The sequence below is a fragment of the Salmo salar genome, chromosome ssa19 (assembly GCF_905237065.1).
Source record: "Salmo salar chromosome ssa19, Ssal_v3.1, whole genome shotgun sequence".
Taxonomy (NCBI): domain Eukaryota; kingdom Metazoa; phylum Chordata; class Actinopteri; order Salmoniformes; family Salmonidae; genus Salmo; species Salmo salar.
The window spans coordinates 62735043-62761143 of NC_059460.1; the positions used below are offsets into that span (position 1 = coordinate 62735043).

Sequence of the window (26101 nt, forward strand, 5' to 3'; positions counted from 1 at the left end):
CACTACCTTTGTTTTGTACTCCCAGTCATGTGAAATCCATAGATGAGGGCCTAATGAATTTATTTCTGTTTTCCTTATATGAACTGTAACTCAGTCAAATCTTTGAAATTGTTGCATGTTTGCTTTTATTTATTTTTTCAGTGTTGATAAGTATGTACTCAATATTCAGGAGTAGGCCTAGGCTATAGAGGAGTTCAACACAACGCCTTGTCCATTGATAATGTACGTTTAATTTTCTTTCGGGCTCTATTCTTATTGCACCAGACAAAAACATGCAACGGCACAGCCAGCACACATATCCCGACAATGGATATGCTATTTGTTATATTGTCTTTGGGCAAGTTCAGTTGCAATGCTGTTTGTAAAAAATATTTGGGCAAGTGCAACATCAATTGTACAAAGCACTTTTCATTTCTGATCAAGAAGCCTAAATTACATTATCACTCCATAGGTGCTTGATCAGTTTGTGGACACCATTTGGAAAAGATAGGGTGCTTTATGGCATAATATTATTGATCTCAAAATCTGTTAATATATCACTTATCTTCCAGAATGTTACTTTTTTACGTTGTACATTTTAGTTTGAAATGTTGGTCAAACTTTGTCTAAAGCCTACAGGTATAGCCAGCTTTAAATGCTTTATAACTTGTTATGCATGAGTCTCTTATTAGGCTTATAGTTATGTCAGAAATGTTAAACTTACTCAAAATGGCTGGTCTTTAATCATAATCATTATGATATATATATTATTTGATGATATTACATTAGAATGGGGTCATACATAAATGACTTATATCTGGCCAGACAGCCTATTGCATGTAGCCTAGTTTTGACTCTAGTCATATTGCGAAATAGATTGACTCAATTTGATTATATGTCCAAAATACGCAATTTAGTCTTTCCCACTACTTTTCATGGCAAAACCCAGAGCCTTATAAATACATTTCTATTTTTTTTATTAAGTAACAGATCGGCTGTTTTTGACGGCGCGGAATTTATTCCTAGTATGACCAATTACCCTAAACACGAAAGTAGGTGAGCGGTTTGATTGTGTCTTCCTAATCAGGGAAAAAATAATAATAAAGTACTAAGCATGACGCGGTTATTAAGTGATCATAGTGCATTAACATACTCATAAAATAAAATACGTGCCGCCCTCGCGATGAGTGGTCAAAGACACCTGAGCCATCAGTATTCACACAACGAGGAAGACCACCTGGCGACGCACCTAGAAGAACTCACCGTATTTATCGCCTGAAGAAAGTTTCTCCTTTTATGTTAATTTGATTTCATGAGCTGAGCAAGATGTTCGTCGTTAGACTTATTCTCTTCTTATGCCTTGCAGTGGCCGTTTTCGGACAGATATCAAGTAAGTTTAACGGTCTCTCCCCCATTTTGGACAACAGGTTGTCGTTATATAGTCTATTGAATGTCTTTGTCGAACAATGCATTTCAAACCAGTTTAGTTAGTCTTAAAGCTAAAATCCATAATCGAAACAATAACAAAGCGACTCCCTGCCTCTGAGGGATGGGCCTGGAGAACTCTCAAATGTATAGACTGAGCTATGGATGAAAGGACTGACCATCCATGATATCCACATTTGAGTTTAACCATGTTTTGAGGATATACGGTGTTTGTTTACGTTTACAAAGTTCACAAACATAAATGTATAAGTCTAAAAAATGGATGTAGGAACTAAGGATTATAGTTTTAAAGAAACGGAAAGGGGCTGTGGGTTATGAACTTGAGTTTAAACACATTTGAAAAAAAAAAAATTAAATTCAGTAAAAGTTAGAATTCAATCATAAGACTAATGCACTGAGTTATCCTTACATTCTCATAAATCAGGAGTAAGACTGAAGTTAATGAAAGCAGGCTATCATTGGTGAAAGGCTGTAATGCTTTCAAGTTGCCTCTGAAGAGTGAGCGCTCAATCTGCTGTTCAATGGTCACTTCTAACTTCCAATACTAATTTACTCACACAAATTCAAAGAAATTAGTAGGCCTATAATTGTCATTGTTGAAACATCTGCATTTGCTTATTTGTCAACATTTTAGTATTTTTAATACCCTTCTGTGCATGTTTATATTGTTCAAAGTTAATATGTAATACTGTATCTCTGCAGTTGAAGACAAGCTGTAGGCTACAGTAAACATTACCTAGCTATTTTTCACAGCATCAATTTGGGGAAGAGTCCCGTGTGCCAAAGAGCATCTCTATAGTCACCTCTTATCCATAATTGGCTTGGATTGATACATGTCTAAAAGCATTTCCCCCCAAGCGTTGTCTTGTGGACCAGTATGGGAGATTAAGGAGTGCTACTTGAAGGATTTCCCCCAGGAATTTTAATCTGTAATTTAATTTCCCCCAGATGGTACACTGCCATACAAATGTGTTGGGAGTCTGATGAGCTGACCTGAAATATATTGGCGATTGCAACATTTTTATTATAAAGACATACATAATTGTTTTGCTACTGCTGTAGGTTTACAAATAGTTTTCATCAAATCCATGCATATACAGTATTCATTTTGTAAAGGTCCAGTCTGCCTTTGCTCCTGAAGAGTCATTTGGGTGGCCCTAAGCTTTTGAATAGATATTTTGGCTAATTCTCAGTGTTTGCAACTGTTGCAGATGCCTCACTGATTCCATGTCAGTCAGGCTGTTTAGTTCCTATATTTGAGTCTGGTCCTTACAGAGTTTGGCTGATCTGGGATCTGCTAGCATGCCAGGCTTAAGAGATGGTGCTAGCTCAACCACGTCACCATTCGATTTCTTTCCAATCGCTGAAATGCCGTTGTGTCATATTTGAACCTTTCAAATTGTTTGCCTTTATAACAGTCGTCGTATGGAGTAGACCAAGGCGCAGCGGGTTGAGTGCTCATATTTACTTTTATTGAACACTTACAAAACAAAACAAGAACACGAACGAACAACAGTCTTGCAGGCTACACACAGCAATGCAAAAACAACTTCCCACAAAAGACAGGTGATAAAAGGACAGGTGAAAAAAGGTCTACCTAAGTATGACTCCCAATCAGCAACAACGATGTACAGTTGTTCCGGATTGAGAGCCATACCAGGCCAATAAAGAAATACACAACATAGAAAAACCATAGAAATACAAAACATAGAACAATACCCAAAAATCCCGGAACACATAAAACAAACACCCCTCTTACATAAGAACATATCCCAACAAACCCCGAACCACATAAAACAAACACCCCCTGCCACGTCCTGACCAAACTACAATAACAAATAACCCCTTACTGGTCAAGACGTGACAGCCTTCACACTTTGATCCTGGTCTACAGTATTTACTACTGTATATGACGTGGTTACTCATATTCTATGGTGGCATGCCATCTGAAACAATGTTTTTAATGTCATTGCTTGAATTACTGTGGCTCTGGAAAGCTTAATTGTGAGGAAGGATAACATAAGGAATGCAAATTTAAGTTGGTTCTTCTTCGCATCTATAAGAAAAGCCAGTTTTGAGCACCCAGTTGATCATATCAAGAAATTGCATTGAGTTGGTCATTGAAATCTTCATCCAACCCGTAAATGTCAAACTGGGATGTTCTGTCCTGAGAGGAAATGATACAGCTGTGGCCCACTGATTGCCAATCTCTCTTTTTTTGTAGTCTAGGACTGCAACCTGCACTGCTTGATGGGATAATGACTATTTCAGGAATGCGCCCCTAATCCCCCTGAGTAAGCGGGAGATGTTACCACAGTAACTCAGGAGAGCATTGGCTAGGCCCTCCATCTTCTTGTTTGGCTAAAACTCAAATGACACTGCACAGTGAAGACCCCCGAGTTTCTCGCTCATTGGGATATCAAATGACTTGGCTTGATTGAGACTCAAATGACTCAGCACAGAAAATACCCTCGTTTTTTTTGCTCAGTGAGGACTCAAATGACTTGGCACAAGTGAAGAGTCCAGTGTTTCAGGGAATCCAATGTCCTGGCATAATTCCGACTCCACAGTGAGGAATCATATTGCATATTGCTTGATTCAGACTCTAATTATCTAATTCAGTCTGGAATGAGTCAATTTAAGACTACTATGGATGACTATCCTCAATTAAGGCTCTTGTGATGAGACAAATATGACCTGAGACATTTAAGCCTGCTCAGTGAACCCCCACTTGTTCGTCATGATCACTGTATTCAACAATATAGTGTACCTTGGCCTTTTTTGTGATGGTTTCTTTCTAGAGAAATGAACAGGCAAAGTCCATGAACTCATAAATACCTAGGCTTCTCGAACATTATGTTCATGTCATGCTGATAGGCATATATTTTCCTTGTCGTTTTGATGATCAGTTGACCTTAGATAGTGGAGTTGATTCATAGGCATTGCTTTTATAACTACTCAATGACACTGATGTGTGTTGCCATTAGTGCCCTGATAGAAAGTTATTGACATGGACAAACATTTTGATTATGAGACAGGGACTCAGAAAGTTGGAATGGGACCCCACTGTGTTGGTCTTCTTCATACACTTTCAGTGGGGATGTGCAGGTACGACTGTGCATGTGAAGGTGTGTGTGGGTAGGAGAGGAGAGTGTGGGGTGGGTTGCTTGGAGGTCAGATGTGAGGTTTCAATGGGGGTCTTTCAGAAACCAGTGGGATTGTGTTTCAGGTATGTCCACACACACACACTGTCTTATCGTCCCTGTCAATTAATAACGTTTTAAGTGCTCTCGGTTGCAAGTCATGACTTGATAAAAAGGCTGTTAAAGAAATGTCTCAACAAGATGGGTCAATTTTATGTCTGTAATGACAGAATGTCTGGATAATGTAGCCTCTGACCTAGCGTTCATTTTGAGTACAATACGTTCCTTGCATTCAATTCAATCATAAAACTAGAATAATTTACATAATATGAGAAAAAAAACAACACGTCACGTACAGGGATTCAAACTTGGCAAAATATTCCCTTTTAGTTAATATTCTATCCATCTGAGAGGTGGTGATAAAGGTCAGTCTGTTACTTTCTCATGGGTCTTACAATCACTAACTTAAACTCTTTTATCGTGGTTTTTGTGGTTCAACTCAGAGTTTTCAACGTTTGCGTATTTCCCCAACCATTGTGTTGGTGGGCCGTCCCTCCGATCCGGATCAGGCTCTATGGAATAGTATTGTAGCATGTGTGGGTGAAAACGTGCTTTGGTGATGAAATGTCACTTCCTTACCAAGACGTATTATTATTGATCTTCTGAATCGTTCAGTGGGGTCTTTCTCTAACGTACACTACATGGCCAAAAGTATGTACAGTAGCAAGGAAAAGTATGTGAACCCTTTGGAATTACCTGGATTTCTGCATAAATTGGTCATCAAATTTGATCCGATCTTCATCTAAGTCACAACAATAGACAAACAGTGTGCTTAAACTAATAACACACAAATTATTGTATTTTTCTTGTCTATATGTAATATATAATTTAAACATCCACAGTGTAGGTTGGAAAAAGTATGTGAACCCCTAGGCTAATGACTTCTCCAAAAGTCAGGAGTCAGCTAACCTGGAGTCCAATCAATGAGACAAGATTGGAGATGTCGGTTAGAGCTGCCTTGCCCTATAAAAAACACTCACAAAATTTGAGTTTGCTATTCACAAGAAGCATTGCCTGATGTGAACCGTACCTCGAACAAAAGAGATCTCAGAAGACCTAAGATTAAGAATTGTTGACTTGCATAAAGCTGGAAAGGGTTACAAAAGTATCTCTAAAAGCATTGATGTTCATCAGTCCACGGTAGGACAAATTGTCTATAAATGGAGAAAGTTCAGCACTGTTGCTACTCTCCCTAGGAGTGGCCGTCCTGCAAAGATGACTACAAGAGCACAGCGCATAATGCTCAATGAGGTTAAGAAGAATCCTAGAGTGCCAGCTAAAGACTTACAGAAATATCTGGAACATGCTAACATCTCTGTTGGTGAGTCTACGATACGTAAAACACTAAGTAAGAATGGTGTTCATAGGAGGACACCACGGAAGAAGCCACTGCTGTCCAAAAAAACCAAAAAAATATTCTGTGGACAGATGAAACTACAGTTGAGTTGTTAGGAAGGAACACAAAACACTATGTGAGGACGAAAAAAAGGCACAACACACCAACATCAACCTCGTCCCAACTGTAAAGTATGGTGGAGGGAGCATCATGTTTTGGCGCTGCTTTGCCGCCTCAGGGCCTGGACAGCTTGCTATCATCGATGGAAAAATGAATTCCCAAGTTTATTAAGACATTTTTCAGGAGAATTTTAGGCTATCTGTCCGCCAATTGAAGCTCAACAGAAGTTGGGTGATGCAAAAGGACAACGACCCAAAACACAGAAGTAAATCAACAACAGAATGGCTTCAACAGAAGAAAATACGCCTTCTGGAGTGGCCCAGTCAGAGTCCTGACCTCAACCCGATTAAGATGCTGTGGCTTGACCTCAAGAGATCAGTTCACACCAGACATCCCAAGAATATTGCTGATCTGAAACAGTTTTGTAAAGAGGAATGGTCCAAAAGTCCTCCTGACTGTTGTGTAGGTCTGATCCGCAACTACAGAAAACATTTGCCAAAGGAGGGTCAACCAGTTATTAAATCCAAGGGTTCACATACTATTTCCACCCTAAGTTGTGAATGTTTACACGGTGTGTTCAATAAAGACATGAAAATGTGTAATTGTTTGTGTGTTATTAGCTTAAGCAAACTGTGTTTGTCTATTGTTGTGACCTAGATGAAGATCAACTTTTATGACCAATTTATGCAGAAATCCAGGTATTTCCAAAGGGTTAACATACTTTTTTTTGCCACTGTAGATACCCCTTCAAACTATTTCAGCTACACACGTTCCTGACAGGTGTATAAAATCGAGCACACAGCCATGCAATCTCCATAGACAAGCATTGGCAGTAGAATGGCCCATACTGATGAGCTCTGTGCCTTTCAACTTGGCACCGTCATAGGATGCCACATTTCCAACAACTCAGTTCGTCAAATTTCTGCCCTGCTAGAGCTGCCCGGTCAACTGTAAGTGCTGTTATTGTTAAGTGGAAATGTCTAGGGGCAACAAAGGCTCAGCGGCCACACATGCTCCCAGAACGGGACCGCCGAGTGCTGAAGCGTGTATCGCGTAAAAATTGCCTGTCCTCGGTTGCAGCACTCACTACCGAGTTCCGAATTGCCTCTGGAAGCAACGTCAGCACAATGGAAACGCCTTCTCTGAAGTGATTAATCACGCTCCACCATCTGGCAGTCCGACGGATAACGGATTAATCTGGGTTTGGCGGATGCCAGTAGAAAGCTACCTGCTTGAATGCATAGTGCCAACTGTAAAGTTTGGTGGAGGAGGAATAATGGTCTGGGGCTGTTTTTCATGTTTCTGTCTAGGCCCCTTAGTTCCAGTGAAGGGAAATCTTAACGCTACAGCATAAAATGACATTCTAGGCGATTCTGTGCTTCCAACTTTGTGGCAACAGTTTGGAGAAGGCCTTTTCCTGTTTCAGCATGACAATGCCCCCGTGCACAAAGCGAGGTCCATACAGAGATGGTTTGTCGATCTGTGTGGAAGAACTTGACTGGCCTGCACAGAGCCCTGACCTCAACCCCATCGAACACCTTTGGGATGAATTGGAACGCCGACTGCGAGCCAGGCCTAATCCCCCATCCCCCATCATCAGTGCCCGACCTCACTAATGCTCTTGTGGTTGAAGGGAAGCAGGTACCCCACAGCAATGTTCCAACATCTAGTTGAAAGCCTTCCCAGTAGAGTTATAGCAGCAAAGGGGGGACCAACTCCATATTAATGCCCATGACTTTAAAATGAGATGTTCGGGGAGCAAGTGTCCACGTACTTTTGGCCATGTAGTGTTATCATTAACATTATTTCCCAAAAGTCCGATTTTATAACCTAATACATCTGAAAATAAGCACTGAGCTCTGACATAGCTGTGAAGGTTTCTCGTAACAACTTTGACGATTTTACATTTTGTGGTCTTTAAAGTTGTTTCCGCGGGTTTCAAAATTGACACAAGCTGAATTAAATGTAAAAGGCTTTGAAAACAAAAGCTTGGTATACGCTCAGTGCTCCGTTGACATTTCAGAGACACGCTTGTTTTTGTGAGAAATCGTTGAAAAATAAGAGGTATTTCGAGTGAATATGAAAAGCGTATACTAAAATATGAAAATACTAGTCATGTTTCAAAATCGATATCCATCTTAGTTCTATTGTTTTATGTCCTGCGGATTCGAGAAGAAAGATGAGAAGTTCAACGGGAAAGTGAGCCTGTCAAAATTCTTGCACAGAATCCAGCCTAGCTGTTGCGATGCAATTTTCCAGATTTTTGACCAGTTTTTTTCTCTGGCCTCCATTGATTTCGTCACCATAATTCTGGCCATCCTACAAGGGTCAAAACTCCAATAACTTTTGAACGGATTATGTTAGAGGAATGAGGATTGGTCGAAAGATGCATTTTTGATTGGACATGCTAAGTGTTGTTGTCTAACTTTGCACAATTTCCCCAAGACGATTTCCCAGAAATGAGCTATGAATCAAATCAAATGAAATCAAATGTATTTATATAGCCCTTCTTACATCAGCTGATATCTCAAAGTGCTGTACAGAAACTATACGAACTGTCTCATATACAGGTAACAGACAAAATATAGAACACACAAGTAAATTAGAGTTTTGGTGTCTCTTATGGTGTGCTGTGCATTTTCCTGCTAGTTTGGAACCACCAAGACTCTTCCTACACTTTTTCCTAACCAAACTGAGCAATCGGGGGAGAAGGGCCTTGGTCAGGGAGGTGAACAAGAACCCGACAGTCGCTCTGACAGAGCTCCAGAGTTCCTCTGTGGAGATGGGAGAACCTTCCAGAAGGACAACCATCTCTGCAGCACTCCACCAATCAGGCCTTTATGGTAGAGTGGCTGACGGAAGCCATTCCTCAGTAAAGACACATAACTGCCCGCTTGGAGTTTGCCAGAAGGCACCTAAAGGACTCTCAGACCATGAGAAACAAGATTCTCTGGTCTGATGAAACCAAGATTGAGCTCTTTGGCCTGAATGGTGGCAGCATCATATTTTTCAGCGGCAGGGACTGGGAGACTAGTCAGGATCGAGGGAAAGTTGAGCGGAGCAAAGTACAGAGATCCTTGATGAAAACCTGCTCCAGAGTGCTCAGGACCTCAGACTGGGGCGGAGGTTCACCTTCCAACAGGACAACGACCCTAAGCACACAGCCAAGACAACGCAGAAAAGCTTCGGGACAAGTCTCTGAATGTCCTTGAGAGGCCCAGCCAGAGCCCGGACTTGAACCCGATCGAACATCTCTGGAGAGACCTGAAAATAGCTGTGCAGCGACGCTCCCCATCCAACCTAACAGAACTTGAGAGGATCTGCAGAGATGAATGGGAGAAACTCCCCAAATACAAGTGTGCCAAGCTTGTAGCGTAATACCTAAGAAGACTCGAGGCTGTAATCGCTGCCAAAGGTGCTTCAACAAAGTACTGAGTAAAGGGTCTGAATACTTTTTGTTTTATTCATAAAAAACAGTTTTTGCTTTGTCATTATGGGGTATTGTGTGTAGATTGATGAGGGACATTTTTTATTTAATCCAGTTTAGAATAAGGCTGTAACGTAACAAAATGTGGAAAAAGTCAAGGGGTCAAGGGGAAAATGTGATATTTCAGTTTTTTTATATAAACTCAGCAAAAAAAGAAACGTCCTTTTTTTCAGGACCCTGTCTTTCAAAGATAATTCGTAAAAATCCAAATAACTTCACAGATCTTCATTGTAAAGGGTTTAAACATTGTTTCCCATGCTTGTTCATGATCCATAAACAATTAATGAACGTGCACTTGTGGAACGGTCGTTAAGACACTAACAGCTTACAGACGGTAGGCAATTAAGGTCAAAGTAATGAAAACTTAGGACACTAAAGAGGCCTTTCTACTGTCTCTGAAAAACACCAAAAGAACGATGCTCAGGGTCCCTGCTCATCTGCGTGAACGTGCCTTAGGCATGCGTGCCCAGGCACGCACAATCCCTCCATCAGTGCTCAGACTGTCCGCAATAGGCTGAGATAGGCTGGACTGAGGGCTTGTAGACGTTTATTCGCGTTTATCGTCGAAGGAATGAGCGTTATACCGAGGCCTGTACTCTGGAGTGGGATCGATTTGGAGGTGGATGGTCCGTCATGGTCTAGGGCGGTGTGTCACAGCATCATCGGACTGAGCTTGTTGTCATTGCAGGCAATCTCAATGCTGTGCGTTACAGGGAAGACATCCTCCTCCCTCATGTGGTACCCTTCCTGCAGGCTCATCCTGACATGACCCTCCAGCATGACAATGCCACCAGCCATACTGCTCGTTCTGTGCGTGATTTCCTGCAAGACAGGAATTTCAGTGTTCTGCCATGGCCAGCGAAGAACCCGGAACTCAATCCCATTGAGCACGTCTGGGACCTGTTGGATCGGAGGGTGAGGGCTAGGGCCATTCCCCCCAGAAATGTCTGGGAACTTGCAGGTACCTTGATGGTGGAAGAGTGGGGTAACATCTCACAGCAAGAACTGGCAAATCTGGTGCAGTCCATGGGGAGGAGATATACTGCAGTACAAAATGCAGCTGGTGGCCACACCAGATACTGACTGTTACTTTTGATTTTGACTTTGTTCAGGGACACATTATTCCATATCTGTGGAACTTGTTCAGTTTATGTCTCAGTTGTTGAATCTTGTTATGTTCATAGAAAGAAATATTTACACATGTTAAGTTTGCTGAAAATTAACACAGTTGACAGTGAGAGGACGTTTATTTTTTTTTCTGAGTTTACATTTGCAGAAAAAAACACTTTTATTTGTCATTATGGGGTGTTGTGTGTAGATTGAGGAAAAAAGGTCTGAATGCTTTCCGAATGCATTGTAAACTTAGTATTATTTTCTTAGCTACAGTATACATATCTCCCTGGCATATTACATCATTTATGCAGCAGCATACAAGACATTGTTGGACTCACCCTGTTGTTGTGCTCTGCTCACTTGAACAGGAAGGTGGTGCGGTGGGCCTTCGTGGGCAAATTTTGTCATCAGGCTTTGTAATCAAAGTCTGTCATTCTCTGGATTTATGGCGCTTTCAAGACACCTGGGAACTCCGAAAAAAATAAGGTTGAATCATGACGTTAGTGATCTTCAGGTCGGAGCTCTAGAAAGAGGCCCAAGTTCCCGACTTGGAATCCGAGTTGGATGACAATTCAAAATGTATTTTCCCAGTCTAAGCTTGTTTTTTTTCAAGAGTTCCCAGTTGTCTGAGATTTCCCAGTTCTGATTTTCCAGTTGTTTTGAACGCGACAGAAGTCATGACAGCATGGCCAATGTTGAATGTTTATCCTTTTAAGCTTGGAAAAGAGACCTTTAAACACAGACTTGGACCACACATCCACTCCAATGAATCGCAGGCTAGTGATTGCTTTGTTTGCAGTTACCCACTGATTCCTTCCAAACCACTCATTGTTGAATTTGCGATTTCCAACTTGTTGTGTAATGTTTATGTCCAATGGCCAATGAGCACCGAAACATTTTATCTATAATTTCTTCGTATTTTCCTCTGGCTGACCCACCACCACAGAAAGCACTGAGTTAGGCTAAAACACCTGCATTACTCAAGAAAGCAAAAAAGAGACTGTTTGTATGCGGCTTTATTAACTCAAATATGTTTAGTTTTTTTCCATTGTTTGCAAACTGATATGTGACACGTATTAATGCCAAAATAACATGCAAAACAGACACACCTGCACTGAATGACGGGTCGCCACTGGTCATTAAAAGGAGTTGGTAGAAGCAGTATAGGAACTTATCAGAAGTATTTAAGTGTCATGAATATTTTGCAATTAACTTCCCTAACCATTACAAAGTAGTTTCATTGTAGGGCAAATTCATGTCCCGAATTGTCTTGTGTGTTTTATGTGTGGACGTGAATCATTATATAATTTTACTGTGACACGAAAGAGGAAGAGACAGTGAAATTCAGCCCCTTTCCTGGCTGCTCACCCCCCCAGTGAACACGTAACCAAGCGATAAATCTATTTAGTCACACAACACAAAGTACAGAGCAGGTTACCTACCTACAGTACAAATAATGGCATTGTCTACGCCTAGTAGTTATGGCCTTGGACAGTGGACTCTTGCGTATTTTATTACATGACATGCTTTTTCTCTGAGTGATACCTGTAAATATGTTTCCTCTGACAGTGTAGGCATATACAATGTAGAGTGAAACTTTAGCCAAGTGTTGCTGGCTGGATAGCTTTGTTCTCTTTCAGGGGCCCCTGTAGTTCTCTTGGGAGAGGGTTGAGCTGTATACAGTCAAGGGCTGAACCCACAAGACTCCAAATAAAGACCCTATTCTTTACTGCTGCTGTTCTGCAAGAGCATCATGGTGGACAGTGAATGAAAGGATGTGGGTGTTTGTGTCTGCATTGTCTGTGTGTAGGGGTTGGTGTCTGCTTCAGTTATGAAATATGACCATTTAATCAGTGTCTATCTATCTTGGTGAACTTGGATCTGTCTTATCCTGCCAACTACAATTATCCAAATGAATGGCATATTATAGATTTTATCGTAGCATTAAGAAGCAATGGCTTAAGTCGCAGAGGGACCTAGCCTATACTGTATATGGGCTTAGTTTGTCATGTTAACTGTACATGCCCAATGCTGCATTTTTATTTGTTCACAGCTTGCCGCTTGCTGTTACGTGCCCTGGATTGCACCTGAAACGTAAACATAACGCAATGTTTATCATCCCGATGGTCTCATGATCAAGGTGACACAGTCTGCTGAAGTGGACACATCCTGTGTTTGGCAATCCTGTTATTGACGTGCTATATTATGAGTTTCAGGGTTGGTGGAGGGAAAGATGGTGGGGAGGGTGGAGAACTTTTCTGAATTCCGAATTTACCTCTAGGCCCTACCCTTCGGCACTTCATGTAGATCTGAAAGGATTGGATAGGTATAAGCAATATTGTACTTTCACCTTTTCCTCTGTACTTTCACCTTTTCGACCGAGTTACACCTGTCCAAGCCTTTAGCGCTACAGAAATACCTAAGGGACATGGGATAAGGGTTCTTCCCACACCCCTTCTACCTGAAGTGTGCACTTGTTCAAGTGCCTACCATATTTCTTACACCAGTCCAATTCTTTGAAATCCTTGATGGGGAGTGAATGAATCGATACCATCACCTCAGGGAGAAGGGGGGGGGGAAACCGTATTGGGCTAGGGTGGAACATAGAGGATAGGAAGACTCAATGTTTTTCCAGGGCCCATGCCAGTAGGTTGTGGGAGTCTTCCCAGCTGGGCCGATTAGAGAGGGGAGGAAGAGAGTCTGGCTGTGGCAGTACAGCCTTGTTTCCATTGTGTGACAGTAAATCAAGAATGAACTGGTCTTCTCTACCCATCACAGTACCTGACCATTGACAATATTTCCTGTCCAATTTCATTATATAGAATTTCTTAGAATTAAAAAGTTTTTGTAACATATTGTTATACATTAGCTACAGTAAAAATGAGTGTCAACTTTTTTTATGGGACACAGACCTTTCCAGTCAGCCACTGAATGTTGTTTTTGCTACAGTAATTATCTTAAAGGGCAATTCCACATCTTTTCAACCTCATATTCATTATCTCCAGTACAATACCAATACCAGTGTCTACATATGTGAAAACGATGCATTTCTACGTTTTGTAGTTAAAAATATGAAGTTAAAATGTTTTACTCATTGACATCAAAAGTAAAAACATTGATTTTCAAACAATATGAGATTTGCTGTGACACTGAAATGGATTGGTGAAATGCCATCCCCTGGCAAAAAAAAATCATTGCAGGTTTTGAAAAGTGGTGCAATTGCACTTTAATCTTTTTTTTAATCTATACCCTTCAGACGCTAATCCCAATTCTGAACCCCCAGCTACTGACGTTCCCCTGTCTACTGCAGCTCCCCCGTCTACAGAGGCTCCCCCATCTACTGAGGCTCCCCCGTCTACAGAGGCTCCCCCGTCTACTGAGGCTCCCCCGTCTACAGAGGCTCCCCCGTCTACTGAGGCTCCCCCGTCTACTGAGGCTCCCCCATCTACTGAGGCTCCCCCATCTACAGAGGCTCCCCCGTCTACTGAGGCTCCCCCGTCTACAGAGGCTCCCCCGTCTACAGAGGCTCCCCCGTCTACAGAGGCTCCCCCGTCTACTGAGGCTCCCCCGTCTACTGAGGCTCCCCCGGCTACTGACGCAACACCAACACCGGAGGCCACTACAACACCATCAAAATCAGGTAGGCTCATTAGTCATCCAGCTAACCTTCTTGTTTTTCCATGACCAGGGGTGACAAACAGCAGGCACCAATTTCAAATGGGCTGTCATGTAGGCTTGTTAAGATTGATTTTCTTTAAAAAAAAAAAAAATTCAATGACTAAAGCCATATAGCTTGTAGAAATGATAATGGCTGATGGAAAATTATTAGCTTAACAATCACTGAAACGAAAGCTAGACAGTCAGGGAACATTTATTGAAAGAGGAGTAATTGTTTTGCAGATTTTGACGATAAAACAAAAGCTAGAGTCATTGAGCATCAGAAATTCCAAAGACTATGGATAGAGGAGTATATTTTGCAAACTGTGACGGCAAGGCAATACAACCCATTTTCATTGCTGCCCTCTAGACATCAGTGAAGGCCCTCGGGGCGAAATGACTTAGTTGTTTAGATGACAGAATGGCAGTTCCCTAAATTGACTGGAATAGGGTATGGATTGGGTTAACACCATTATCAGACCTCGAAAAGTTATCTGGTGACATGATTAGATTTCAGGCAATTATTTCAATGCACATATACAGTGCCTTCAGAATGTATTCACGCCACTTGACTTTTTCCAAATAAAATAAAATACCAATATGTTTTCCAATGCCTCGCAAAGATGAGCACATATTGGTATTTTATTTTATTTAACCTTTATTTAACTAGGCAATTCAGTTAAGAACAAATTCTTATTTACAATGACGGCCTAGGAACACTGGGTTAACTGCCTTGTTCAGGGGCAGAATGATAGATTTTTAACTTGTCTGCTCGGGGATTCAATCTAGCAACCTTTCGGTTACTGGCCCAATGCTCTAACCACTAGGCTACCTGCTGATAACAATAAAAAAAAAGCTGACAATGAATATCCCTTTGAGCATGGTGAAGTTATTAATTTGGATAGTGTATCAATGCATCCAGTCACTACAAAAATACAGACACCCATCCTAACTCAGTTGCCGGAGAGGAAGGAAACCGCTAAGGGATTTCACCATGAGGCCAATGGTGACTTTTTAAAACAGAGTTTAACCGTTGTGATAGAAGAAAACTGAGGATGGATCAATAACATTGTAGTTACTCTACAATATTACCCTAATAAAAGAAGGAAGAATACAGAATAAAAAATATTCCAAAACATGCATCTTGTTTGCGACAGGGCACTAAAGTAACACTGCAAAAAATGTGTGTGTAACTTTTTGTGTAACTTTTGTCCTGAATACAAAGTGTTATGTTTGGGGCAAATCCAATCCAACACATTACTGAGTACCACTCTCCCATATTTTCAAGCATAGTGGTGGCTGCATCATGTATGCTTGTAATCGTTAATGACTGGGGAGTTTTTCAAGATAAAAAAAGAAACGGAATGGAGCTTAACACAGGCAAAATCCTAGAGGAAAACCTGGTTCAGTCTGCTTTCCACCAGACACTGGGAGATGAATTCACCTTTCAGCAGGACAATAACCTAAAACACTGTAGTTTCTTCTACAGTGATTACCCATTATGGGCATAGCCAATTCAATATTAAAATCCAAAATGAGTGCCCCATTGCCAATCTTAAGTGGTGATATGATATCCCACTTTGGATATTTTTTTATTTATGTGCATTATTTTCAGAGTAAGAATTTAAAAAGGTAATTACATTTTGTACATCATTTTCAGGATTCACAGATTAATAATTGACACCTAGTGTGGTGGCAGGTAGCCTTAAGGTTAAGACCATTGGGCCAGTAACCGAAAGGTTGCTGGTTCAAACCTCCAAGCCGACTAGATGAAAAATTGTTCTGGGGACTTGGCTGATTTCTTTTGATTTTCCCATGATGTCAAGCAAAGAGGCACTGAGTTTGAAGGTAGGCCTTGAAATACATCCACAGGTACACCTCCAATTGACTCAAATGATGTCAATTAGCCTATCAGACGCTTCTAAAGCCATGACATCATTTTCTGGAATTTTCCAAGCTGTTTAAAGGCACACAACTTAGTGTATGTAAATTTCTGACCCACTGAAATTGTGATACAGTGAATTATAAGTGAAATAATCTGTCTGTGAACAGTTGTTGGAAAAATTACTTGTGTCATGCACAAAGTAGATGTCCTAACCGACTTGCCAAAACTATAGTTTGTTAACAAGAAATTTGTGGAGTGGTTGAAAAACGAGAAGTACACACACAAGGGCTGTGTTTAGGATGAAGGAAATGCAGTAAACATTTTAAGTAAGTGGTAATGGGGCTGTTTTGATCAACCAGTGGAGGAAAGTTATTATTGTGGCTAACATGGCAATTGGGTACGGTGTGCTGCTGCATGACTATTGGTATTTGGGTCACATTTGAATAGCAGTGCGTGGTCACCCTGAGGACACCCTGAGCAACAGGAGCAAACGGACCTCAATGAAAGTTGAATAACTGTGTGCAACATTTTTATTATTTATTTACCCTTATTTTACCAGGTAAGTTGAATGAGAACATATAATTTTTTACAGCAACGACCGGGGGAATAGTTATAGGGGGGAGGAGAGGGGATGAATGAGACAATTGGATGCTGGGGATGATTAGGTGGCCATGATGGTATGAGGGCCAGATTGGGAATTTAGTCAGGACACCCGTTTTAATATTCCATCCAAAAAAAGGCGCCCTACGCAGGGCAATGATAACTTCACTGCCCTGGGGAATTGGGATCTCCTTTGACCAGATAGAAGAGTGCCCCCTACTGGCCTTCCAACACCACTTCCAGCAGCATCTGGTCTCCCATCCAGGGACTGACCAGGGACCGACCAGGACTGATACTGCTTAGCTTCAAAGGCAAGCCAGCAGTGATTTGGAAGCAGGGTGACATGCTGCTGGCAATTTCAAGAGCACTTAAGGGAACTTAATTAGTATGTACTGTTGCAAATGTAACCAAACATTTATTTGCACAAACCTTTATTTGCAACATGTAAAAAGACAAAGTAACATGGTGACAGTCTAACATAACATGGTGACAGCTTATATATAAACCACTTATAAAATTAACTATATTAACTACACTTTTTGTTGTCCTATTTTAACTACAACTAAAATAGGAAAATGAAAAATGTATAGAACTGAACTCACCCTTGGTTTCCCTGCTAGAAATCTGTACCTCGTTGAAATGCATCAAGCAAACCGGTTGTACACCTCAGATTTTTATTCTTCAGGGCAATTTTGCTGTTTAGTGGACAGAAAGTCTCCCCAAGACTTGCTCTGTACCATCTATTCTACACAGATTATTTTGTATTAATAAATGCATCACAAAGTGCTACGTGTGTTCTGAAGAACTGTGTTTCTCTTTGATTTTAAGATCCCTGTGCCTCACACCCATGCAAAGGTGGCAGCAGCTGTCAGCCAGGCTATAACTCCCACTTCACCTGTCTCTGTCTGGCTGGCCAAAAATACTCTGAGGCTAGAGGGCTATGTGAGGAAGGTGGGTATCTCCTGTCTGCCACCACTAGTGGGTGCTACAATACCATGGAGGACAGAGCGATATAGGCCTAAATAGCTCTGATTGATAGGGAGGAGAGCTTCATCATCTGCAATGAAAAGTTAGGAACTTTAGAAACTATTCTGATTTAAGACCAGTTTAGAGTGTTTTGTCCTGAGTATGGTTAAGTGTGGATAAACTGGTTCTAGATTTGTATTTAGCTTCCATGTGAAGCAATCGGATAGGCTTAGGTTTTGGCCAATAAATTGATATATTTATAAATGTATGAATACATAAATGAGAGCAACCTAGATGACAATGGCTAGAGGAGTCAAACTCAGTTAAAGATATATTATATTAGCTATAGCATCTATACATGTATATTGGATCTCATGTACCATCTCCTCTGTGGGCTTTTTAACACAATGCTACACCCCCACCATTTTCAATAGGTGCTTATAATTCTTATTTGTCATGTGATACCACCATGTGTTGATTCTGAATTTCAGCCAAGGTCTTCCCTGGATCTCTGACCCTACCTAATCAGCCCTTTGACGAAAGCATGACCAACCCACAATCAGAAAGTTTCAACGCCACAGCTGACAGTTTAATTGCTTTGGTAAAATAGATATTATACTTTTTACACTGTATGTATGTCTGGCTGTAGTTCAAAATCACAACTTTTCTGCAACGTCACATAGGTCATTACCAAGCTGTTTGTGACATTTTGACAACGTGTGAGCTGGGTAACAGCTGCATTACACTTGTTTCTAAGTCCTTGGAAACTATCCCAGTCAACCCAGGTCGTAGAAGCTGTAGAATTTCTCCCAAGCAGGTATTTTCAGAACAGTTAGTGCAGTAATTCTGAGGAGAAAATATGGGTTAACTTGATCTTCTAAGGAGCATCCATGTTGACCCGTTCAATCAGTGAACATACATCCACTGTAGTAATATGAACATTCTCATTTACTTACTTAATCTCACATATGAGATGAAGTTGATAAAGAAGTGCCATCTATTTTAAACATTTTCTAATTAACGTGATGGGATACAATTTCATGTGTGTGTGGGTATCCTTCAGTCAGTATCAGCTACTGTAATGGCCTCGAAATATGCTAATAAAGATGGACCCCCATGTAAAAATACGATAACGACGACTTTAGTACAACCCCTAGGGATTGGACCCTCTTGGTATAATGGATCAGGTTTTGGAATGGCAGTCACAGGGACTAGGGTTAGGGTCCTGGTCGGGTTACCCACCTAATTAACTACATTGGTGTAGGAAGTGGTTAGTACCATTGGAAGCATGTCCCTAGCAAGTCTGGGCCACAGTAACATTTTCTGAGGCATAGCTATTTGTGGTTGTTAGTGTGCATGCATTACAAAGTAATCAGAGCTATTCTCACTATATTGAAATGCCTTAGCTGCTATTCAGCTTGAATTCTACATCTCACAACTATAAAAACAAACAACATTTTCTTCGGGAAATGTACCATTTAAGTAATATTTAGCTTACCATAGAAGTATTATGTCAGTAGTGACGTCATCTACCATAAGGCCATGTTTACTTTGCAGGCTGACTAATACTATCTATTGAGTGATGGAATGTCCCATAAATGTATTGCTCAAATCAATTTATACAAGACATGTTTTGCCGCTATATAATCCAAAAGAAAGCTTGAGATGTTTACTGGAAGCCTGAGAACATGTTTGCTGTTATCTTGCAACTTTTCAGTAGGCTACATCTTATCTTTTTCCTTTTGCTGTTCGCAATTCACAAATGATTATTTTAATTCAAATGATTAGATTCACCATGATTGAACCATACCCATCTACGACAATGTTTGTAACAAACAACAATCTCCTTTATTTAGCTGTACTAGGCTAATAATGATGAACTGTCCAGTGAAATTATATTGTGAACTAATTAGCATTTGTCTGTCCATAATACAGATGGGGAAGGTTTTTGTGGATACACCTGGCTACATTGATTCCACAGTGCTGAATCTCAGGTCAGTGTTAATGTAGTTACTGTGGTCCCTGTTTTTACCAATAAACTATAATTTTGCATTACCACTCACGCTATAGGCTACACTACAATTTCTTTGTTGTTGGTTTGATTCTAACAAACTACCTTCATCCTTGAAGTTAATGTCTTGAATTTTTTTAACCTAATTTATTGTCAGTCCAGATTATTATAGCCATCATGATAATGTATCATTTTGATTTGGAGGATATCACACGCCCAAGACAACTATTGAGAGAAGATTGATGCTGTTGCTATCACTACTTTCATGAGTATGTGATAGTTCCATGATGATCATAATTCTAAAAACACTGACACTAATTTGCCTCCTAGCGAAATAGTTCCAGCTCGTACCTCCTGGTCACTTAAGTCAGGTGGTGTCAACGTGATCATGGAGAACAATTTTAAACTCGACTTCAACATCGAAGAAAACGTCATCAAGGGAAAGATAGACGGTGCTATTGAAACCTGTACCAAATCGGATCCAGGTTGTTTAGATGCTCTACTTAAACAAGCAGCATACAAAGGTATGTCACCTATAGTAATAGTAACACACTATTCCCTTGATGTATAATGACTGTGGTTTAACATAAACTAGGAGGCAATCTTGTGAGAATAGCTACATTGAATGTCAAGGAGAAGACAGAGAACCAGTGGTGGGAAAAGTACTCTTTTGTCATACTTGAGTAAAAGTAAAGATAACTTAATAGAAAATGACTGACGTAAAAGTAAGTCACTGAGTAAAATACTACTTGATTAAAAGTCTAAAAGTATTTGGTTTTAAATATACTTAAGTATCAACAGTAAATGGAATTGCTAAAATGTACTTAAGTATCAAAAGTAAAAGTATAAATCATTTCAACTTCTTTATATTAAGCAAACCAGACGGCATAATTTTCTTGTTTTTATTTTATTTTATTTACGCATAGCCAGGGGCACACTCCAACACTCAGACATAATTTACAAACGTAGCGTTTGTGTTTAGTGAGTCCACCAGATCAGAGGCTGTAGGGATGATGAGGGATGTTCTCTTGATAAGTGTGTGAATTTGAACATTTTCCTGTCAAAATGTAATGAGTACTTTTGGGTGTCTGGGAAAATGTATGGAGTAGAAAGTACATTATTTTCTTTAGGAATGTAGTGAAGTAAAAGTAATAATTGCCAAAAATATAAATAGTAATGTAAAGTACAGATACCCCCAAAAACTACTTAAGTAGTACTTTAACTAAGTATGCATTCAATCACAATCATGATGCTGTCATATGACATTGGTAGTATGATGTAACTTCACACTAGGGTAGTGATCCTCCTAAATCCTGTTGCTGGAGAGCTGTACCTGTATTTTGTTCCATGATTCAACTATTCATCTGATCTCCAACCCTTTCACTAGCTGGATCTGGTGTTTCACTGCTGAGCTACAATAAAAACCTGCAGTACTGCAGCTCTCCAGGAGCAGGATTGAGGATTATTACTCTTCTAGGAAAATATGTAAAAGAGGAGTTGAACAGTAGAAAAAGGTTTGTCACTGTAACTCCCATTGATAGACGTCTGGAGCATTCAGTAGACTAGGCAACTATAGTTAAGGAATTCTGAACACTATCCACATTACTATGTACTGTTTGTAATGCTTAGTCATGTCTTTTGGATGTGATGCATTCAGGCCTCCGGGGGGTAATGAAGACATGATTGGGGGGGGGGCAATTGCGTCACATCAGGCAATTGATTGAATTGATGGAATTGATCACTATTTGCCCCAACCACAATGCTGAATGGAGGTACTTTCTTACTGTATGTAATCCTCTCCCTGTGGTACTGTCTATACAGAAACCAATCTGTGTGATTCGTATCGGAAACCTTGTGAGGACGTGTCAACTACTTGTCAATCTAAGAATGGTAGACCTGAATGTACCTGTCTGGACAATTACGTGAAATCGGAATACTGTACCAGAACATGCAAAGGTGAGTGGCACTGATTGTTCCTCTTACAATAGATTCTGGGGGTTTGTGTAAGAGAGGGTAAAAAGAGATTGGGGCTTGGTGGTGAGTGTGTGTGTGATAGACTTACTTTACCGTCTCTGTCTGCAGCTTGTGAAAGTGGGAAGATAGCAGTGGACGGTGTGTGTAATGAGTAAGTACTTAAAACATTTAATCAATTTAGTAATTTTCCATCAATTCATTTATTCAGTCATATCTATTTTCACATAAACAATGTCTTTCAACTGGGAGTTTGGATACAGTGCAATGGTTAACTTGCATTATTGTTCTCTTTCAGTTGTTCATTTGGTTATTCGGGTTTTAACTGCAATGAATGTAAGTATAACATACCATATTATGGTATGATTCTTCCTTCCAAGGATTTGACACTAGGCTGCCTCTGGCCTTCGCAACAGGTGTTGTTCTCACCTTTAATGTGGTGTTTCCTGTAATAGTGGTATTGAGTATACTGGTGTTTGCAAGTTTTTTAACATTTCTCTCTCTCTCCCCCCTCTCTCTTGCTCTCTCTCTCTCGCTCTCTGTCTCTGCAGCATGGAAGTTGATACTGGTAATTGTCGGCACTGTTCTTGGCGCGCTGCTACTCATCACGCTAATCATGCTGCCAGTAGTTGCACGCAAGTGAGTCACACACACACAGAGGACAACATTTACACCATAACATTTGAATCACATCAAATACAATTAAATATATACCTTCATCTTTAATCTTGTTACGATTCCACGATTGACCCTAATGGAGTATAAAATGTAGTTGTTAAATCTTATGTGTATTATCATCTTCTATAGGACGTCCAAGAAGAGCTCCTCCAAGAAGTCCTCGAAGAACGCTGAGGTTCCTACCTACACCAGCCCCTATCCCACCAAGGACTTCAGGGCATCGGCCTTAACCAATGGGGGGGTGACCAATGTCAGTTCAGGTTTTGCGGGTGTACCCAAGATCCCCCGGGCCATGCCCAACAACAACAGCTGGGACCGTGGCAGCAACCTGGAGATGACGGAGAGCGGTAGCAGACAGGCACTGGTGACCAGGGGAGACAAAGGAGGGGTAAGAACCTCGGGAAGGGAGAGAGGAAGAATGAGTGAGAAAGGAGGGTGGGGAAGACACAAGAGTTCATCTGGCCAGATAACTACCAACATATGACTTTATGTCTAATCTCGGACATTCAGAACTAACATCTTGCGTAATTGCACCAGATGCTCGATTAAGTTCTGGGGTAAACGTGTTAGAAAATCTACTAATGAAACTAGTGAAGTCTCCACCTCTAAACCGAAATACTCAGCCAGTTTTAGGCAAGTCTATGGTCAGCATGTCCCCTGATTTATCCATATGATCAATGACACAAAGTCAGTGTGTGGAATTCTGGGAGGGAAATGCTCATGCAAGGTTATTGCTAAATTGTCAAATATTTAAATGTCAGTTATCATTTGATACAAGTTGGTGATGAGTGTAACCATTATATGCCCAATTACAAAAATACCACCTCTTGGCAACGTATATCATGTCTTGAAGAAGTACCTTCATGCCCTTATGCTGTCACTTACTATAAGATAAGTGACAGAATTATTTAATGTAAAACGGAATCATTTTATTTGATCAACAGAGGATTTTCTTACCAATAATTTGAGGAAATGTTTAAAATGTGTTTTCTATTCTGTGTATCCATGAATTATATTAAATAATTAAAAATATGAACAAAAAGTATATTCAGAGTGAAGTATCTTAAGATGTGAAGTACTGTACATATAAAGTACCAAATAGTACAAAGAACTGGGCCATTTAATCCCAACGAAAAACAATTTATTGAAGAACATTTCAAGCACTTGCATTCAACATTAATTGTGTATTAAAGTATACAAAAAAGGTGTATTTGTATGACATTTTTTATTGGTTGTAATATGATGTCTTCTCAACCAGAACACTAGTTGCAACCAGAAAATGACATCATTAAAATGTCTGGCGCCAAATCTTTCCCGCTGGGTAAAGACCAAGACCCCCAGGACTGAGACTGTCAGATACAGATGTTGTTTTGTGTTTTAGATTGGCGGCTACCAGAACCCTGATGACACAAGGTACTTCAACAACAGGAACCCCTACCAGAGCGGAGGTCAGGGCAACAACCCCTACCAGAGCGGAGGTCAGGGCAACAACCCCTACCAGAGCGGAGGTCAGGGCAACAACCCCTACCAGAGCGGGGGTCAGGGCAACAACCCCTACCAGAGCGGGGGTCAGGGCAACAACCCCTACCAGAGCGGAGGTCAGGGCAACAACCCCTACCAGAGCGGAGGTCAGGGCAACAACCCCTACCAGACCCGAAGCTAGGACAACCCTTACTTTACACACGACAATGGAAGAAGAAACTGAAGACCCACTGGAACAGTCAACTAAGGATACCATTTTCTTCACAACACAAATGCTTAGAAATCAGAAAGCAATAACAATGGTTTTTAAATAGTCCTACTTGTGATTCTTCCCTATGTTCTACTCAACTTTTATGCACTGTGTATCAATCTTTTTTTTTGTACAAGAAATGATAGTTGAGTTGCAGTGTCCATTCTGAAATTGATGTAGCCAAAAGGCTGTTAATGTATTGTCGGTCAGTTTTTCTTATGTTTTTTAGTATCAGTTAATCCATTCTCATGTCCTGATTGTATTGTATAACTGTAATTAATGTGTTTTCTAATATCAATCCAATACTGTATTCATGTGTGATACATGAGGGCTTAATCTGTGACTCATGCAAATCTTACATTAACATCAATGCAAGATGTTATAACATGAAAGTCCCAAGTTTCGCGTGCTAAATCATCATTACTTTATGATTGCATGGGTCTGTCATTTTAAATGTTTCTTGTTTATTCATTTAAATATGGACGAACCCAGTTAAATTGATGTTAGGGGAATTTATTGGTGTGGTTCGCCATTATCTGTTTAATCTCTTGTACATCTATGAATTTGCTGATATTCAATCAGGGTTTAGAAACAGCAAATAATGCCTTTTATCCTTAATGTGCCATCTTAATACATATTGTATATGTAATATAAATATTGTCAAATATAAATAAACAGAATGTGTGTAAAATTGTTCAACCATACATACAGTTCAGTATGATGACTTTTACACAATACATTTTGTAAATGAGACTGGCTTCTTGATGTTAGAATAAAGAAAAGGAAAATAAATCAATTTTGATTGTACAACTGCGTTTGGTTATTAATTCAGACATACAGAGTTGTGTGTTTCTGTACATAATGGAATTTAATAGTGTATCATATTGCAAATATGTAATGAGTGCTGTCAGGAAGCAGTTCTGTATTTTAAGATGAACACAAGCACCCCCTGAAATTGGGCTTTCGCTTTATCCCAACCGCTCCGAAAGGCATGTATAGGCGACACTTTGGAGCTTGGGGCTGCCACACTGGACCCCCGTGGAGCAGTTACTGGGGGGTCAGGTGCCTTGCTCAAGCGCGCAATGGCATCTAGGATTTTTAATAACACTTGTGAATAATGTCTGTAAAGGTACATGCTTCCATCTTAGAAATGTGTTTAAAATTATGCTTAGGTGGAATTATTAGTATTTCTGTAAAAAATAGCCTGTGGGTACATAACCGAGGCTACGTTTGAGGTCAGCAGGGGAGTTTGTAAAGGTTTCCAGATTTCTCCCTCCCTCTACCTTCTGACGTCTCAGATTTGATATCTATTCGTATCCCCAAATTCTTGTTTTTCCAATGTGTCTTTGTAACTATGTTTATGGTAGGTCTTTGGGAAAAAGTCATGCTTCGTCAGATTTCAGCATGATTTCAGATTGTTTTTAGATAAAAGTAACATTGCTCTCATAAAATGTATTACCTTGAGCACCACAGATATATCAACCCAATGTTATTTGTGAGAATTGCTCCATTGTTAAATATTTTGTTGTTGACCCACTCTTTGATGGTAGTCGTGGCCAAAGGTTTTGAGAATGACACAAATATACATTTTCACAGTCTGCTGCCTCAGTTTGTATGATGTCAATTTGCATATACTCCAGAATGTTATGAAGAGTGATCAGATGAATTGCAATTAATTGCAAAGTCCCTCTTTGCCATGCAAATGAACTGAATCCCCAAAAAACATTTCCACTGCATTTCAGCCCTGCCACAAAAGGACCAGCTGACAACATGTCAGTGATTCTCTCGTTAACACGTGTGAGTGTTGACGAGGACAAGTCTGGAGATCACTCTGTCATGCTGATTGAGTTCGAATAACAGACTGGAAGCTTCAGAAGGAGGGTGGTGCTTGGAATCATTGTTCTTCCTCTGTCAACC

The 26101-nt window shown here is 40.3% G+C and overlaps 1 protein-coding gene across 5 annotated transcripts; it reads left to right on the top strand.

The window, feature by feature from the left end:
* The first annotated feature begins 1083 nt into the window (after nucleotides 1–1083).
* muc13b (mucin 13b, cell surface associated) lies at nucleotides 1084–24991 on the top strand. Of its 5 annotated transcripts, XM_045702583.1 has the most exons (13): nucleotides 1169–1369; nucleotides 13941–14324; nucleotides 17655–17777; nucleotides 18284–18393; nucleotides 19728–19786; nucleotides 20134–20327; nucleotides 21625–21759; nucleotides 21886–21928; nucleotides 22073–22110; nucleotides 22326–22413; nucleotides 22582–22840; nucleotides 23834–23905; nucleotides 23936–24991. In XM_045702583.1, exons 1-13 carry the CDS (start codon nucleotides 1306–1308, stop codon nucleotides 24113–24115), a joined length of 1749 nt encoding a protein of 582 aa, XP_045558539.1. In that variant the 5' UTR covers nucleotides 1169–1305; the 3' UTR covers nucleotides 24116–24991. The 5 variants fall into 5 exon arrangements, with proteins under 5 accessions (XP_014014133.2, XP_014014131.2, XP_014014130.2 ...); XM_014158658.2 differs by having other exon boundaries at nucleotides 1084–1369; nucleotides 14031–14324; nucleotides 23834–24991; XM_014158656.2 differs by having other exon boundaries at nucleotides 1105–1369; nucleotides 13995–14324; nucleotides 23834–24991.
* Nucleotides 24992–26101: the final 1110 nt, after the last annotated feature.

What these genes read in the sequence shown, in the direction of transcription:
- muc13b (XM_045702582.1), top strand. Translation starts at nt 1,306, where the DNA reads ATGTTCGTCGTTAGACTTATTCTCTTCTTATGCCTTGCAGTGGCCGTT. An exon ending in TACAACACCATCAAAATCAG is followed by an intron (nt 14,325 to 17,654) that starts GTAGGCTCATTA and finishes TTTGATTTTAAG; the next exon opens with ATCCCTGTGCCTCACACCCA. An exon ending in GTGGACGGTGTGTGTAATGA is followed by an intron (nt 21,929 to 22,072) that starts GTAAGTACTTAA and finishes GTTCTCTTTCAG; the next exon opens with TTGTTCATTTGGTTATTCGG.